The 16,282-nt window shown below is 56.0% G+C and overlaps 6 protein-coding genes across 6 annotated transcripts; 2 read left to right on the top strand and 4 right to left on the bottom strand.

The window, feature by feature from the left end:
- Positions 1-569: 569 nt before the first annotated feature.
- rsd1 (uncharacterized protein) lies at positions 570-2,448 on the bottom strand (the record flags this gene model as incomplete). The annotated part of the gene is made up of 4 exons (XM_083193811.1): positions 570-828; positions 883-1,362; positions 1,413-1,718; positions 1,775-2,448. 4 exons carry the CDS (start codon positions 2,446-2,448, stop codon positions 570-572), a joined length of 1,719 nt encoding a protein of 572 aa, XP_083050759.1.
- Positions 2,449-3,053: 605 nt separating this feature from the next.
- SCS7 (fatty acid alpha-hydroxylase) lies at positions 3,054-4,239 on the bottom strand (the record flags this gene model as incomplete). The annotated part of the gene is made up of 2 exons (XM_083193810.1): positions 3,054-3,444; positions 3,497-4,239. The coding sequence occupies 2 exons, from the start codon at positions 4,237-4,239 to the stop codon at positions 3,054-3,056; spliced, it is 1,134 nt and encodes a 377-aa protein (XP_083050758.1).
- Positions 4,240-5,435: 1,196 nt separating this feature from the next.
- On the top strand, positions 5,436-7,969 carry ACO1O0_004369 (heterokaryon incompatibility Het-C; the record flags this gene model as incomplete). The annotated part of the gene is made up of 3 exons (XM_083193809.1): positions 5,436-6,380; positions 6,430-7,145; positions 7,198-7,969. The coding sequence occupies 3 exons, from the start codon at positions 5,436-5,438 to the stop codon at positions 7,967-7,969; spliced, it is 2,433 nt and encodes an 810-aa protein (XP_083050757.1).
- Positions 7,970-8,370: 401 nt separating this feature from the next.
- On the bottom strand, positions 8,371-10,186 carry PTC6 (type 2C protein phosphatase PTC6; the record flags this gene model as incomplete). Its single annotated transcript, XM_083193808.1, has 2 exons — positions 8,371-10,013; positions 10,093-10,186. 2 exons carry the CDS (start codon positions 10,184-10,186, stop codon positions 8,371-8,373), a joined length of 1,737 nt encoding a protein of 578 aa, XP_083050756.1.
- Positions 10,187-11,293: 1,107 nt separating this feature from the next.
- ACO1O0_004367 (uncharacterized protein) lies at positions 11,294-12,790 on the top strand (the record flags this gene model as incomplete). Its single annotated transcript, XM_083193807.1, has 2 exons — positions 11,294-12,131; positions 12,195-12,790. The coding sequence occupies 2 exons, from the start codon at positions 11,294-11,296 to the stop codon at positions 12,788-12,790; spliced, it is 1,434 nt and encodes a 477-aa protein (XP_083050755.1).
- Positions 12,791-13,360: 570 nt separating this feature from the next.
- Positions 13,361-14,423, bottom strand: pis1 (CDP-diacylglycerol--inositol 3-phosphatidyltransferase; the record flags this gene model as incomplete). The annotated part of the gene is made up of 3 exons (XM_083193806.1): positions 13,361-13,753; positions 13,816-14,192; positions 14,252-14,423. The coding sequence occupies 3 exons, from the start codon at positions 14,421-14,423 to the stop codon at positions 13,361-13,363; spliced, it is 942 nt and encodes a 313-aa protein (XP_083050754.1).
- Between the last annotated feature and the right edge of the window lie 1,859 nt (positions 14,424-16,282).

The following is a 16,282-nucleotide window of genomic DNA, read 5'->3' as shown; positions in this document are numbered from 1 at the left end:
TGACGGACTGGGTGTCAGCATACCACAGGTCACTACACGATAGGCACCGAACACAGTCAGAAGTCGCAAGATGTCCGCATAGAACTAGCGATATTCACGGGAAAGCTAAGTTGCAATTTTAGTATCTAACACTGGCGAGAAACGCTATACGGTAACTACCGACAAAATGAGTAGACCTTGCGCCGTTGTCCGATTCTGAAAGAAGCAAGCATCCTAAGGTGCAAACATCAGTAGGGTGGCACGCGAGAAGACGAGCGTGAACCTGATCGCATCGTGATGAGATGCCTTGGCCTTACTCCGCGCCCAGGTTGTATGTGTGCGGGCTGGTATTTCGTATCCGATGGCTGTGGACGTAGACGACATGATTATAACTATTGTAAGGTCGGAAGGGCAAAGGTGACTGAGGCGAGCACATAGCTTGGCACCAGCCACGCGGGCGACCATATGGTCGTAGACTTGAGTGTCTGCTGACGAACCCATGTCAGAGTGATGCTCCGTTCCGATCAAGGTTGGACTCTGCTAACCTGCAAGAGTCCTAGAGTCGTGTCGGCAGGCCAACAAGATTAGCATCAGAATGCGCGCGAGCGAGAGAACAAACTGCTGTAGACGGCGTCTACAACAGGGGACGCGTCAATCATCCGGCCACCAAAGTATCTGCCGTTGAGACCCTTGATGGCGTTTTCTCCGCCCTGGACCTTGTCGAACTTTAGGTAAATGTCGCCCTTCGAGTTGGGATCGACCGAAATGTGCACGACATGGCCGTACCGGTTTTCGGCCTCATCGCGAACTTCGTCCTCCAGTTCCTTAACCCAACTATCGCCTTCCTCTCTGCATCAGACGTTAGCATAGTCAGGGACGACGGGGGAAAATTGTTCAGCTTACTCTTCTGGGTCAAACATGTTGTGCAACACAACACAGCGGCTCGCCATGTTAACGTTGACGGGGAGAGGTTTCTTAACCTCTACCTTGGGCTTGAGCGACTGACGTTCCTCGGCGCCATTGGTCGTGCTCTCATCGGTTCTAGCAAGTTTTCTCATCAACGCGTCGCGACTATAGTTGCTAAAGTTAACACCGGCGACGTCAGTGTCGTCCAGGGCGCTGGCTCCGCCTGTCTTTTCGCTGTCACGGCCGCCAGCCCGATCGAATCCTGATGACTGTTGGCCACGGCCTCCAGCGCCGGAGAAGGCGGATCCTTGGAAATTGCCATTATTCTGGTCACGGCCGGAGAATTTCTGTAACAGGTTGGCGGTACTCTCAGGGGTGAACTTATCGTTTCCAAGACCGACACGGATAGGACGGCCGGCCAAATCAAAGCCGTTCATCTTCTCCAGTGCCTCTCGAGCCTGGCCAGCGTCGCGGAATCTGCCAATTGTCAGCGCTGAGCCCTGTTTATCAGAAGATGCAAAACTTACTGGACGAAGCCATAGCCACGGCTGCGGCCAGTCTCGTCCTTTTGGAGCTGAACGAATTCAAGCTCACCGAAAGGCTCAAAGACAGCCTGCAGATCCTGCTCAGTGACGTTGAAGTGAATGTTGCCGACATAAAGACGGTGAAAGGGGATCGAATTCGGGTGACCACCTGACTCGGTGTTACGAGCTTGGCGATTCTTCTCAGCTTCGGTGACCTGAACAATGACAGGGATACCTAGGAGCTTCTGTCCTGTGAGCTGCAGAGCCTGCGCAACGGATTCTTCATTCTTAAATTCGACGTAACCGACTCTGGGAGACCTGTTAGCAAGAGGTGATAGAACGACCAAGGTCAAATATAAACTCACCCCTTGGATCGCTGGCTGATGCGATCCTTAACAATCTGAGCTTCATTGACGGGGCCGACCTTCTCAAAGAACTCCTTCAGCTCGCGAGTTCGCAAGCGGGCGGCAAGCTGCTGCACAAAGACCGTTCGTCGATCCCGTTCATCCTCAGTGGGCGCGGCAGGGTCAGCACCAGGCTCACGCGCGTCGCGATCACGGCCTCGGCCATAATCAGGGCGATCAGGGCGGTCCCGGCGGTCCCTACGGTCGCGGTCGTCACGAGGACGATATCGGCCGTACGGGGAGCGAGAACGGGTGCGAGATCGTCCTCCACGCCCGCCACGGTAGTAGTCGCCGTCTCTGTTCCGGCGCGAGTGGCGTCGGTCATCGTCCCTGCTTCTGCTTCTCCGTCTGCTCTTGTGGCTGCCAGTGTCGCTTCTCGGTGTACCCACGTCGGGTGTGGCCCTGCGGCTCCTAGTTGGGCTGTTTTCTCGGCGGTCCTTGCGACGTCGGTCGTGGTCACGGTCTCTGTCTCGGTCACGTGGGCGGCTGCCATCGCGCTTTCCACGGTTTCTATCCTGGTCGCGGTCATGTCTGTCCTGCTGACTGTCTTTGGACGAGTCCTCCCCATTTGGGTTCTTGAGCTCTGGGCCCTTGGCCGCTGCGTCCAGCAGCGCCTCCACATCCAAGCCGCTCATGATGCCTGGATTTGAGTCAATCAATTCGATCTTTCGCGGTCTTATTATTGGAAGATAAAGGGTATCAAAGCCAGTTGCAATGGAGGATGACGCGGTTACCCCGATGCTTTGATGAGGAGAATGATGGGGATACAGCCTGGTTGGGTTTGGGCGGGGGGATCAAGGTTTTTGGATTGACAATTGGTGTCACGTGAGTTTGATAGTCCCACACCTACCTACATACCAATTCTCAGAATCCGATCATCTCTCAGGCACCTAAGTAAGGTAGGTCAGGTATATTTTAATCACTTTTAAAACTGCACTGAAGGCTGCGGGTTCGATCAATATTAATTTATTTGATAATGTTAGAGTACGAACGCCGTAGGCAACCATTAGTCATTGAACCTATGAGCAGCTGAACTGCTGCCCGCGGCCTCCAATTACAAGTCGTAGATAGGTAGTATTAGTAGGTATTGACGCGATATGTACCAGGCCTCGCTCCAAGCCCCATTGTCTTCTCATCATGAACCGATTCTCGCGAACTCCAGTAGGCTCGTCCCATGCGAGCTGTGCAATGCAGTTTCTCCACACAGTAGAGTTTGATCTCCTTAGGAACCACCAGAAACCTAGTTGGTCTTAACCATGGGAGGAAGGGTGGTGCCAAAGATACCATCCCAGAACTTGCTTGTGACACCAAAGCCGAGCTCGTAGTCGAAATAGTGGTGCTGCAGATGATACTTCTTGAGCTCCTTGTACCAGAGAGGGAGGTTTTCATGGTGCAGGAAGTAGTGCGTCAAGTCGTAGAGGACATATCCGGTCACACCACCACTGAAGGCAGCAGTGGCGCCGTACCAATCCCAGAAGATGACTGAGTGGGCAAACTTCCAGAAAGGAGAGGCGAGGACCACGAAGAGAGTTGGCGGCATAACGAGACGGTACTTGTCCATGGGGAGGTAATGGTGGATGCCATGGAGCAGGAAATGCATACTGATGCCAACTCGGTTGTCAGGAAGGTAGCTGGAGAAGGGTCAGCGAAGTCACTAAACATCAAGTGAGAAAATCAACGTACCCATCGAGGTGAAACAGGAAGCGGTGCAGGAAATACTCGATCAAGCTCCAGAATAGGATACCAAAGATCCAGTAGCCGGCAACAGCATACAGGTTCATACCCTGGGCAGCCACAGAGAGTCCGTAGGCAACAGCCGGGAGCCAGATCAACGGTACCACCCACCAGGGAGTCAGGGACAGAGGCTCGAGGAAGTTTCCAAACAGAGGCGCAGACTTGCCGCCCTTGTAGTGGCGTGGGCGGTGGACCTGATCAAGATAAAACTCCTTGGAAAAGCCGCCGAACCAGATCTGCTTCAGAAGAGGACGGTTGAGGTCCAAGAACTTATGCTTCTTGTAATCATGGGCGTAGTCCGTGTCTTTGCTCAGGTCCTCTTCAGACGACATGCCAGTCCGCGGGTGGACATACGTGGTGCCGTCACTACCGGCGCCATTGACTTTCTCAGCCGAACCATTGCAAGCAGACTCGCCGGCGGGCACAGACTTCTCAGGGACGACGAAGCCAACGAGGGACTCGTCAAGTACCTCATATGCAGACTCGGAGTGAGGGTGGGAAGTCGGATCCTTGAGAATGTTCTCGACATCCTTACCAGCGTACTCGAGCAGCAGATCGCCACCGCCGGGATGGTCATCGACGAAATCGGTCACGTCATAGACCTTGGTCCCGATAGTGACATAACATGACTTGGCTGAGTTGTGCGACTCGACTTCGGCACGAGTGAACGTCGGAAGCGTCCGGCCAGGCATCGTAGCAACGGTTTGTAATGTTCGGAGGGGGCGGATGTAGGACGGGAGGACGATGTGGATCGCGTCGGCGACGAGAGGATGGTTGAAGAAAGACCCTGGTTATTAGGCTATGGATTGTAGAGGGGAAAGCATTAGGAGCGGCGACACGGGCAAAAGTGATAAAAAATTGGAAGAGAGGTTACGCTGCAAGTGAGAGTGCAAGATGCGGTTTAGCAATGGCGATAGGAGAAGTGGGCTGGGACCTGGAAAATTGGGTTTTATGAGTCGGGCGATCGTTCCTGCCGGGAGACCGCTGGAGGGTGTCTCAGGGGGTCCCGAGAGTTCCATGGTGGCACCATATTGTGGGCAAAACAACGTGATCTGACTCTGACCTCTTGACTCTTTGTCATTCATCCACCAGCAATATTAGGTGTTACGGAGTATTCGTGCTCCATACAAAAAACGCTTGCTATTATACTCTCAGCCTTCCAGTTATTATACACTATGTGCAAGAAGCGTGGGAGCCGAAATGCGCCCGATGAAGGCAGTTTCGCAGCACAGGTTACCTAGGTACTTGGGGTTTACCTTGCTTACTACCTACCAACCAAGGCACGTGGCACCTAGGTACTTTAGGTACTAATAGTACGGATACTACAGGTAGGTTAGAACTCAGGCAATTCCTCGGCGGCAATTTTAATGCAAGAGCAAGTATCAGGAAGCATCGCATTACAGGCTTTTTATGATGAGAAACAAAACGAATGAAGAGTCGCGGTAGAATCCCCCACCATTTTTGATCATGCTGCCCATGGGCATCCTTCCTGGCAAGGCTGTTGTCGTGGCTAATGCAAGCCGTTGTGGCGCAGACGCTGCTTGGCACCGTAAGCAGGCAGTGAAGCCGCTAAAAAGTGGGCTTTGCAGAGCCACTGCCGCAGCTGCGTCACCACCTAGAGGCACCTAGCTTCAAGGGCTTGGCCGAGCAGCCGATTCGATGAGCTCGCCAGTTAGAGCTCATGATCTGAGTGTAAAAATCTTTCATCATCCATCATCTCACCATTCTGTCGCTACCTCTGGATCCTGCCTTTTATTCCCTCAAAATCGATGCCTCCTCCATCGTAACATACTTACAAGATACCCCTACCAGTTACCTCGGCGCAATCCCCTTGGAACCCCGCAACAACACCCCGCGACGCACTCACCAAATCATCAGCGCTTCCACCATGGCGTCATTCGTTTGGTCGCGCGGTAGCGGATTGCTTCTCGCACTCGGCATCTGTCTGCTTGTACTCCCTGGAAAAGCTGATGCCTTTGGAGCTGGGAATATCCCCTCAATCGCCCAGGTTCGTCTACCGTTTCGGCGTCTTGAACTCAATGATAGGGTAGCGGCTAATTCTGTCTTCAGGTTGAAGGGCACAACTGGCGCCATGGAGGTTGGTGACGGCCGTGCGCTATATATGGCTAGATGGATCACTGACTTTTGCAAAGATATCGAAGATACCCTGGCGACCATTGCCTTCTTACATGGCAAGAAGTGGTCGTCCATGCTCATCAAGCGCGTCTACTTTGGCAACTTCCTGCGCGACTACTCCCAGGCCCTCGACGTGGGAACACTAAAGAGCGTCAATGCCGAGACGATTCGAATTCTCGTTTGGGTTCTTTCCTTCATGGCATTTGGATACGCCACGGAAGAGTTTGAGGTCACTGCCGACAGACTTGGCGTCTATCGCGCTGAGGAACACATCGACAATCCTCTGGGCTATGCAGATGGCCTGGATGCTACCAAGTTTGATAAACGCCTCCGAGGACCTGTTATGCCTGCGGAAACGGAGGTTGATCCTCGGACGGGAATGAAGAACTACATTGCGAACGAGTCCGGCCAGTGGGCGACCAGCGCCGGCTACATCAGATACAGCCTTGCCCGCAGCATCCACTTTGGCCGACTCTACACCAGCGGATCTGGGCGCAAGGGAAACGAGGAGGACCTTTGCGAGGCACTCCGTTGTCTTGGACAGGCGCTTCATTGCCTTGAGGATTTCAGTGCCCACAGCAACTACTGTGAGCTTGCTCTGCGTGAGCTTGGCTACCGCAATGTCTTTCCTCACTGCGGAACTCACTCTGAAGTCAATGTCCACGGCAAAAGAGTGTTTCCTCTTACAACTGGCACAGTAAGCACACCGCTCTTAATCCTTGTTTTAGGGCGTACTAATTGAGTAGTTTGGCGCCGTCGACTTCCTTCACAGTGTCATCGGCGAAGCCACCGATCATTTCACACAGACTGAAGTCGACGAGGTCGACATTGCGTTGAAGAACGCCGAGAAGGGAACTGGTGGTGCCCAGGGTGGCGGACAAGGCTCCCGAGGCCTTTTCGATTTTGGAAGCTTCAAGGGTCCCAGCGACTTCATTTCTCTAGTTGGGAAGCTACCTAGTGTCGGCGATGGCTTTGCTTCGCAGGCGAGAGATCTCAAGGCCCAGTCTGACGCCCAGGAGCGGGAGAACCAAGCCCGTGCTAGCAGCGGCACTAATGTCAACGTTGTTCCCGGCATGAGCCCCAACTTTGACCCCGTCAAGACGGCCGGCAGGATCTACCCCATTCTCCAGTTCCGCGACAAGATCGTCAAGGCTATCAACCGGGGCATCGCCAAGGTCCCTGGGCTCGAAAAGCTCCTCGACCACATCAGCGAGACTCTGACGGCCTTTATCATGGGTCTTCTTGCTCCGTACATCCGACCCATTATCCAGCAAGTTTCAAAGTCCCTGAAGGAGGGCTCTTCTGGTGTCATCAACGCAAGCGCCAGGTCGCAGCATGAGCCCTGGGAGAACCCTAGTTGCACGGATCCTACCCACAGCATGCTCGCCAAGGACCACTTCACCAATGTCCTGAACTCGTGCGCAGGCAGAGTTGCAGTTACTATCCTCCAATACTCTGTGCCGTAAGTCCACCATAGGTTTCTCACTGGAAGAGCCTCGCTAACATAGTACAAGCCGCGTCCTGTACGCATGGGAGAACACTGGCGTCTCTGTTGATGAGGTCGTCAATGATATCCTCCGTGCATTCCACCACCCCGCCCTCCGTCACGATAATGTTCAGATCCAGAGTGACATGTTCAACACTGTCAGGAAGTGGGCCGATGAGCATCCTCGCCGAAACCAACTTGAACACCTCCTCTCTTCCGAATCTGTTCGCAATGGCAAGAACCACATCCTCAGCCAGGAGCAGCACGCCCAGCAGGAGGGACACGACTACCATGGAGGCCACTCTCACTCTCACGGTGCCCTTGAGAGCATGATGGGCCGCTTTGGCCACGGAAAGGTTGCCGGGTCTCTCTGGTCCCAGGTCCGCACTCGCGACCTTGATGCCATGGAGGGCCGTGACGGCGATCCTTCGAAAGACTACATGACTAACTCTCCCGCGCCCCCGACGCAGCAGCACTTTGACTACGGATCAAACCCGCCGTATCAGCAGGGGCAAGGGGGCTACAATGCTCCTCCACCTCCACAGGGACAGTACTATTCTGGCTACGGGGCTCCTCCGCCTCAAGCCCCCCCTCCGCAGAGCTATGGGCCCCCTCAGGGACAATCTGCCTATGGATACGGGGCACCACCGCCCCAGGGGTATGCACAAGAGTATGCCGCGCCCCCAGGTCCGCCTCACCAGGGGTACGGAGGACCGCCTCCAGGACAACCCGGGTACGGGCCGCCGGGCGGACCGCCTCCGGGGTGGCAGCAGTATCCTGGGCAGCACCGCCGATACTAAAGAGTTGGATGATCAATAACAGGATGGATACGAATTAGAAATGCAAACGGTAACCGGTTATGAGGATGGAACTTCTTTGAAGCGGTTTATAAGAAAATCATGACGAGTAAATACGTCCATAGTTGTCTTTTACATTGAGCTTCCGAAGCCTACCTGGAACAATGAGACTGTCCCGTTTCTATAATTAACCTTCGAATGCTGTTGTGTCCAAGTACACAAGAAAGAATGCCGAATGGAATATGCACTAGTATATAGCTTAACGGCTATTGCCTCCCGAACTCCAACCCATGCTGTACAAAATAGATGCAATATGCAGCAGAAGAATTCTAACTCGCCATGTCTGGGTATGAATCAAGTCAAGTATGCTTCATTTGTAACAAAAACAAAAACACAAACGGCGCTCATTGCTTCGTTCTCCGGGGATCCTGTGCCTCAGCTCGGCGAATGTCACGAATTTCCTTGGTGCCCAGACTGCCCACGCCGCCCTCGGAGCGACGCTCCCAGCCGCCTAGGCGAACTACCTGGCAGGTGGCATTGTCTCCATCGTGCGACACCTCGGTGGCGTAGTTGACGACGGCGGAAGCACCCTCCTCTGGGGTGCTCGCCTCCTTGATGACGTCGACAATCTCCTGGTCGCTCAGGGTCCCCGACACGCCGTCGCTCATGAGGACCAGAAAGGCGTACTGCGCAGGGCCCATATCGACGCGGGTCATCTCGGGCTCGGCAGAGACGCCGATGCGCTTGCTCTTCATGTCGCCAAACGAGCGGCTGTTGGCCAGGCCGGCGATGCGCTCCTCGCCGAAGCTGTCTCCCGACACCATGGACCCAGCCGCTGCGTACCGTCGCAGACGGCGGCTCTCGCCTGGGGTGCCAGGGTGGTGATCTGAGGTGAGTGGGTGGGCTTGGCCGGTCGCTGTGTCACACAAGAGGACGCGCGTGTCCCCTACATGTGCGACGAGGAGTGTGGAGTGTGCATTAGGATGCCAGAACGGAGCTGGGGTGGGTGTCGATATAAGAGCGACTGTGGCAGTTGAGCCACCTTTAAATCGTTTCTGGCCCCCTATCCCATGACCGGATGGAGGCGCATGGGGGACGCCCAGGACCTCATCTTCGTTTAGGGGTGTGTCGCTTACCCTCAAATCGTCGGGATCTGGCTTCCTTGCCTGTGCAGCAACAAAGTCGAGGTCCGCCCTCAAGAAGGCGTATGTTAGAACAGACTCGATGGATGTCGCCGAGGCCTCTGTGGCATCATTTGACAAGTCGAAATAATCAGGGCTGAAGCGTCGAAAGTACCCGCCTATGGTGCGCTTGTAATCGTTGACCAGCTCGCGTTGCATCCTGAGAGCCTTCCCACGCTCGGACACTTCGCACGACGCTGATTCGGCGCCCCGTGGAGGCTCGTGGTGCTCCGATGATTTAGATGAGCGGGCCTCGTGCCCGCCTGATTGTTTTGTATTCTTGCCATTTTCATCTGTTGCATCCTTCTTCAAGTGAGGCTCCTCGTGAGAATGAGTTTCGCGGTGATGGCCGGGCTTTGTCTTGCGCAACGTGCTCCGGAGACTAAATTCTGTCGAGGCTTGCTCGATGTAGCCGTGCAGCTCATCCTTCAGAAACTGGGAGCACTGTGTCCCGCCATGCCCGTCGAACACCCCAAAGTAGAATATCTGCGGATCGCCCAGCGCACTCTCAGCAGGCTTCGCCTCCCCGGGCTTCTGTCTAATGACGCTCTGAGGGGCCCTCTTTGCGAACGCGGGGATGTCAATGGTCCCGGCTTGGTCGGCATCCTCGTTGTACGCTCTGCTGCCCCGGGCAGTTGATGACCCGAAGTGGTGCTTTGCCCGACGGAGCGGTATTCGAACGACCGTCAAGTCTCGAACTGTCGGCATGTTCGGCGGCACGACGGCAGCAGAGGAGCCCGGGCTCGGGGTGTGAGGAGTGGAGGCATCGCGGGGCAGGCCGTGGCTTGGGCGGCCGGCATCGGGGTGGAGGGAGGAGGACGGGAGATGGGTCACGAAGTAGGTATGGAAGCCTCGCAGAGTCCTGACTGTGTGTGTTGAGCGGTGGGCCGGGCTGTTTCGGTGGTGTTGCCTGCATGTCTCGCGGCATCGGCGGCGTTGCTCGACGGGGGGTTTCGTTCTGGCAGCCGCCGGTGCTGCGTATCGGTAGCGGGCGCTCGTCCACGTAAACCCGGGGGCTGTCGAGGAGTAGCGGATGCATCCTGCCTGCGAATTCCGTGGTATCCCGCCTAGCGACGGCGACACGGGGGCTTGGTGGTCCCCCAATGGATGTGGGAGCGCTCGAGGCGCCCAACGAGGTGCTCGCCGCGCCAGGGACGCCATTGGTCTTGTAGTGTAGATATCGGGGGGAGGAGTCTCGGGTACAATAGCATCACGGCTCCTTGAGCAGTCAAGATTTGGGCAGTCGGGCAAGGAGTCGGGCCATGGGAGGAGGCGACACGGCGCAAAAAGATGAAGTCGGGCCGACGATCTGCGCCAAGATGCAGAAAGGACGTTGAGGTGGGATTTATCGTCGATGCTTGGGCTCGCTATGCTCCACTGAGGAAGCTGGTTGTGTCGCAATGAAAGAAGAGTCGTCTCTATGGCGCAGGCTCCCACCTCAGGCTACTCAGCTTGGTAGAAACTGAGAAGGTTGGTGATGGAGAAAGGGGCCACCAAGTTTGTTCGGTGTTGAGGACCCAACAACGGGCCGTGGGACAATGATATCCGCCCGCTTAGCGGATAAGCGCAGGGCCGTAGCCTGTAGATACTCGCAGTACTAGGAAGGTAGGTGACGTTGCGCCCCACCAAGGCCCAGATCAGCTAGCCTGCAACGTACAACTTACCTAACCTACGGGCCCTACAGGCCCTGGTCGCCCTGCAGCGTGCTCCATCTCCCTCCGAGATAGGCACTGAGACGCCACCATCTCCCGCCAGCGGCCACTCCGGCCCGTAGAGGCCCAGTGGGGCGTGGAATGGACTTCAGAAGTTAAGTCAGACTCAGAGACTCCAGCGAGACACTAATAACAGCCAGCGTCCACTGTGGCGGGATCTGTTGCAGTGACGTCCACCCAACGGCATCTTTTTTTTTCTGCCTCCGGTCACGGAAGTGTCCAATGGCGATGCTCTCCTGACCGACTCGCAACGGATTGATGGATACCATTATCAGAAATTTCTTCTCCTGCTCCTATCCGCAATAACCCCTACTGACGTATCGTGTACCTTTCCCGGCAGACGGTCCTCGCTAGGCCCATGGACCCCCGCTCTTGAGACCCCACGTTGTCCTGCTATCAATGTGTCTCGAACCACCATCGCCGTCGCAGGAAGTATGGGCGACTCCGTACCCGCGGACGGAGATTCTCCTGACGGCTCTGCGGCAGACGCCTCTGGTCATGGAGGAGGTCCTAGAGTGATAGAGGTCAAGCCAAAGGGCGACATCATCCTCGATGTCACCTTTGAAACATCTCCCGAAACACTGCGCAGGAGCCGCAAAGCCGCCCTCGCGGCATCGCGGAAAGCGGGCAGCTCGGCACCTCCGCCTCCGAATCTCAAGCCCAAGGTCAGAGCAGCGTACCGTGTGAGCCTGGGAGCACTCAAGAAGCACTCCAAATACTTTGACAACCTGCTGTCCAACTCGCACTTCCGTGAGGCAAAGCTCATCACGGATGCCCATGACCTACTGAAGGCCAGGGGATCCAGCCCCGCCGAGGCGGATGCCAGCGAGCTGCCCTGGATCCCTATTGCTGACGATGACGAGGCCACCAAGGCTGCTGGGCGTGAGCATACCTTTGAGGACATGCTACGCATCATCCACCAGGAGCCGCCCAAGACGACCCGCATCACCATGTCCTACGTGACCACGCTGGCCATCACGGCGGATCGCTTCGACTGCACCACCGTTGTATCGCGCTGTCTGAGCACCGATCTTAAGTTCAAGTGGCCTGTCACTAACAGCCGCCCCATGCAAGATGACACTGGCCGGGCCACGGACGTCGAGCAGGTCCTGCGGCAGAAGATCCTCGTGTCGTGGCTGCTGGGCCAGCCGATGCGCCTGCAACAGGCGACTCGCGAGCTCATCATGCGTGGATCAAGTCACTGGAGTGCCTTCTACAATGATGATGCTGACACGACAGCCGCGTGGTGGACGCTGCCCGACGGGCTGGAACGTGAGTTGAACCTCCCCTTTACTCACACGCGAAACGTATTGTGTGGCGTTGACATGACCTAAGATGAGCTCCAATACCGCCGCGAGTGCATCCTCAACACCATCGCCTCCGTGCAGCGGCACTTCCTCCAACTGTACACGTCGCGCGAGCGCCAGTGCAAGCTGGGCTACGACTCGAGCGCCGCGTGCGACTCGTTCCAGCTCGGGCAGCTGCTGCGGTTCCTCATGTCCAAGAACCTACTCTTCCTTGTCGACTTCAGCCCCGTGTCCCTCGACACCGTGCCAGACACGTCCATGGTCGAGATTGACGAGCTGCTCACCACGCTGCGCCAGTGTCCCAGCTACCAGGTCGACAAGCACCACACCAACTGCGGCCCGCGCATCCGCGTCGAGCCCGTCCTCGACTACGTCCGGGCCATGGCCTCGGCCGGTGTGGTCGCCATCCCGCTAGCGGACTGGAAGCGCCGGAGGGCGGACGTGTCGTGGGTGGCGACTCAGACGCCGGGGGACCCAGGAGAGGAGCACAAGGAGCGCGCATTTGTGTTCACGAGGTCGTTGGCGAATGACCAGCGGCTCAGGTATGATGGGGCCATCTATGCGGACCGCATGGCCAAGAAGCTCTTCACGGCCGAGTCGTGGGATTGGACGCCGGAGGCATGATTGAGCCGATCAAGGCAACATTATACCAATCAGAGACAAGATCAAGCATTGTTGAGACAAGATCAAGTATCATGGGGCATTGGGCAGAATATATGGAGCCATTATTCGAAGTTTGGTTATGGTAGATAGAGATAGAACTTGAATTGAATGAATTCCGGACCCCCAAGCTCTTTGTAGTCCAGCGAGTGTGAGCGCACTCCGATGTCTAATTAATATATGGCGTAGAACAAATAGGAAGGAGAAAAAAGGGCCAACCCCCTTTGCTTTTGTACAATAAACCCGTTACCCACCCACGGCCGTCTCATCTTGGATGTGGGCTATTACATTCCCACTACAGATCTTTTCCCCACATCTGCCTGTCGATTTGGGCTTCCTCCCTTAGCCCTCGGAACCAGTTCTGCGCCAACACATGCTGTACAAAGGGAATGCGGCAATATGAGCCTGACAGTGTCACAGTTACGGTGTGCGTCTGGAGCAGTGGGCCATATCGGTCGAATAGAAGTGTCCGTCCGCTCGATGCCATCCGCCTGTGCTGAGCACAGCTTGCGTCCCCGAAATAAAAAGATGTGTTTAGGCGGTCTTGGCCGTCTTCCTCGGCAGGCCCTTAGCCTTGCGGCTCTTGACATCGACGTCGGCGAGCCACTTGCTGGCCTTGACAAGCTGGATCACGTTGATAACCTGCTTGAGGAACATGATGGGGAAGCTGATGCCGGCCAGGGTCCAGGGGACGAACGAGTCCATCTTGTTGGCACGGGCGAGCTCGAGGGCCGCAGCACTGAAGGGGTCGGGGAAGATTTGGTTGAGGATGGAGCTGTTGACCTGGGCGCTAGGATCAATCGGGCCGCCGCTCGTCTCCTCAACCGACTTGATGAGATGCGGGGCGAGGTAGGGCGAGGAGAAGGACAGAAGGTAGAGGGCAATGAAGAAGAGCTCATTGAGAGCACAGAAAGAGAAGAGAACTGTCTGTAAGCATAGCATGTCAGCAACAGGGGTCCAGATCCAGCGAGTGGCGTGAGTATACAAACCTTGTTGGTGTAGTACAGATTCAACAGCCAGCTCTGGGTTTTGTCGATGTTCTTGTGGCTCGAGTCGGCGCCCCCAACGACGAGCGTCGCATACATGTGCATGTAGTGGCTGGCAAAATCCAGGGCAATTAGGCCCTGGAAGAGGATGGCCCAGCGAGGGAAGGCGGAGGAGAGAAAAACGAGGAGACAGGAGGTGGTGCAACGGTCGGTGACCATGTCGAGCACGGCACCGAAGCGGGTCGACTGCTCGAAGACGCGGGCAGCCCAGCCATCGAGGGCGTCGAGCAGGCAGGAGACGCTGTAGAGGACGGAGCACGTGCGTGGGTGCAGGGGCATGTAATAGAGGGAGGCGATGGCGAGGACGATGCGCGAATAGCCTGAAGGAGGGGCCGCGTCAGCATGAGATGTCAAGGAACCAAGCAGAGGAGCTTCGTACCGATGATGTTGGGCCAGAAAAGGAAGATGTTCTCGCAAGGCGCCGAGTCCGAGGCATCCGGAGCTTCGTGATGGGCTGAGCCGTTGCCGTTCATAGCAACCTGAGAGTTGTCCTCTTCCGACGAGGATTGCACCTCGCGCGCCTTGGCGCTTCGCCTGGTCTGGCGGGGCATGATGGGGATGTAGCCCTGTCTGTCGGGTTTGAAGGAGTTGAAGAGGAGTTGAGCAGGAGTTGGCGGGATTCTAGACTCTGAAAGTCGACTAAGGTAATCAGGGCGCCGTCGATCGCAACGTGGCAGGTGCGGCGCGTGAGGCGGAGGACAGACGAAGGAGTGGGAGAAGGCAACGCAAGGAGATGCAAAGGAATGGTCGGGGTATCGAAGTGAGGGGAAATGTTATCGAAAGGGAGAGAAGAGAAGATAGTGGGTTGGATGGACAGGATCGACTTTACACGGTCGTATCTTGGGCGAAGCAACCTAGGGGGGGATCAAAGGGCGATAAGCATCGAGCAGCTCAGAGAGCACCCTTTTTTTTGCCCTCAACGTCTTGACGGGACGCGGGTTCAGCTCTGGTCAGCTTTCTCCCAGGGTTCTGGGCGGCTCCACTAATCCTGGTGCTCAATAACTCCTGGATCCATGACATCGCAGCGCATTTCCCAAATTCCCAGCGCCTGCAGTGCCCTGGACCACTGAAAGGCCCCGGAGAAGGGCCATTACGTACTACCCTGGGGACCTACGGGACGCTCGGGACACGCGCGTTCCCCCCTGCGGCCATGACCATTCCACTGCGCCCCAGCACTCGCAGTGCTCAACCCTGCACAATGATGTCGTGTTGCATGATGCATCACGCGATGGCATATACAGCATCAGTCCGTGGTACATTGACGTTGGGAGACTACGAGACTATAAGAAAGACGAGGATAATTGTTAGTTCTCTGAGAAACAGACGGTACAGGGAGCCCCCTCTGATCCATTGCCTAGGCGCTATCATAAACCTCGCCTCCTCGTCGATGTCGTCCTATCCCGTTCGCCGACATCGGCACATGGTAGCAGCTCGGGGTCCACGAGGTATCACGAAGCCCCCGTCCATGAATTCCATGGTATTTCTCTCATGGTGTTTCCAAAGCGCGGAGCACAACCTCGACACCCCGCGATTAGTGTTTGACACTGTAAATCGGGGCATACCACGCTAAAGCTAACGGCTTACGCCGGACGAGTGGGCGGGTTTGCAGTACTAGGCATCGCGACCTTGTGTACCTTGGTCGCCGTCATATGCATAGAAGAGAGCAAATGCTCTGGCTACCTGTCGATGATGTGATGCGACGATGAGATGATTCGCCTGAGCTCTGGGCAAGAGGATGGAGGAGGAGGCCCTTGTATTCAAAGAATGGGCGGTTGTTGGGGACGACGAGAACGACAAAGCTCTTGAAGTAGCAGCAGATAGACTGCAGCACGGTTTAGTCTTTGCTGAAGATATTCTAGGATATGCGAAGCCAACGTTTAGTACGTCGCCCGAATTGAACATGTCCTCGCAGGCGTAACCATCGTAGGTCCCATATAGGTAGGCCTCTCATCTCACGAAAGCTGTCTAGTGATATTGGAGTACATATTGCAGCAACTGCCGTGGCAGCCCAGAAGGTAACAACGATGAAGCGGCAGCTTATGCTGCGTCCAAACGAGGTAGCAGCCTGATTCAAATCAGTAGCTGCCCGAACCGGATCTTGCGGTGCGAAGGACGCCTTAGTAGGCGACGAAAGAATCGTCCATGGACCCTAGAAGAGGACGGCGGTGATGGTGGGGCCGAGACGGAGTTTGCGGGGACGCAATCGGAGAGCCGGATGTGCACTCGGGGTCTGACAGCAGTGGTGGCACTGTGGGTTCGTAGAAGCTATAAAGCTACTGAGGGAGCGATATCTTCCGTCGTGCCATCTCATGTTCAAACCGGTGCGTTCCTCTGCCCGGGCCCCATGTTGCTCCAGACTCTGGGTCTTGCCCTGAGTGTCATAATTATTCTCTTGGACGGGGCCCCGTAT

This window comes from Amphichorda felina (genome assembly GCF_050947745.1).
Source record: "Amphichorda felina strain 45539 chromosome Unknown scaffold_4, whole genome shotgun sequence".
Taxonomy (NCBI): domain Eukaryota; kingdom Fungi; phylum Ascomycota; class Sordariomycetes; order Hypocreales; family Bionectriaceae; genus Amphichorda; species Amphichorda felina.
The sequence above is the reverse complement of the archived record's forward strand: the minus strand, read 5'-3'. Positions and strand labels throughout refer to the sequence as shown.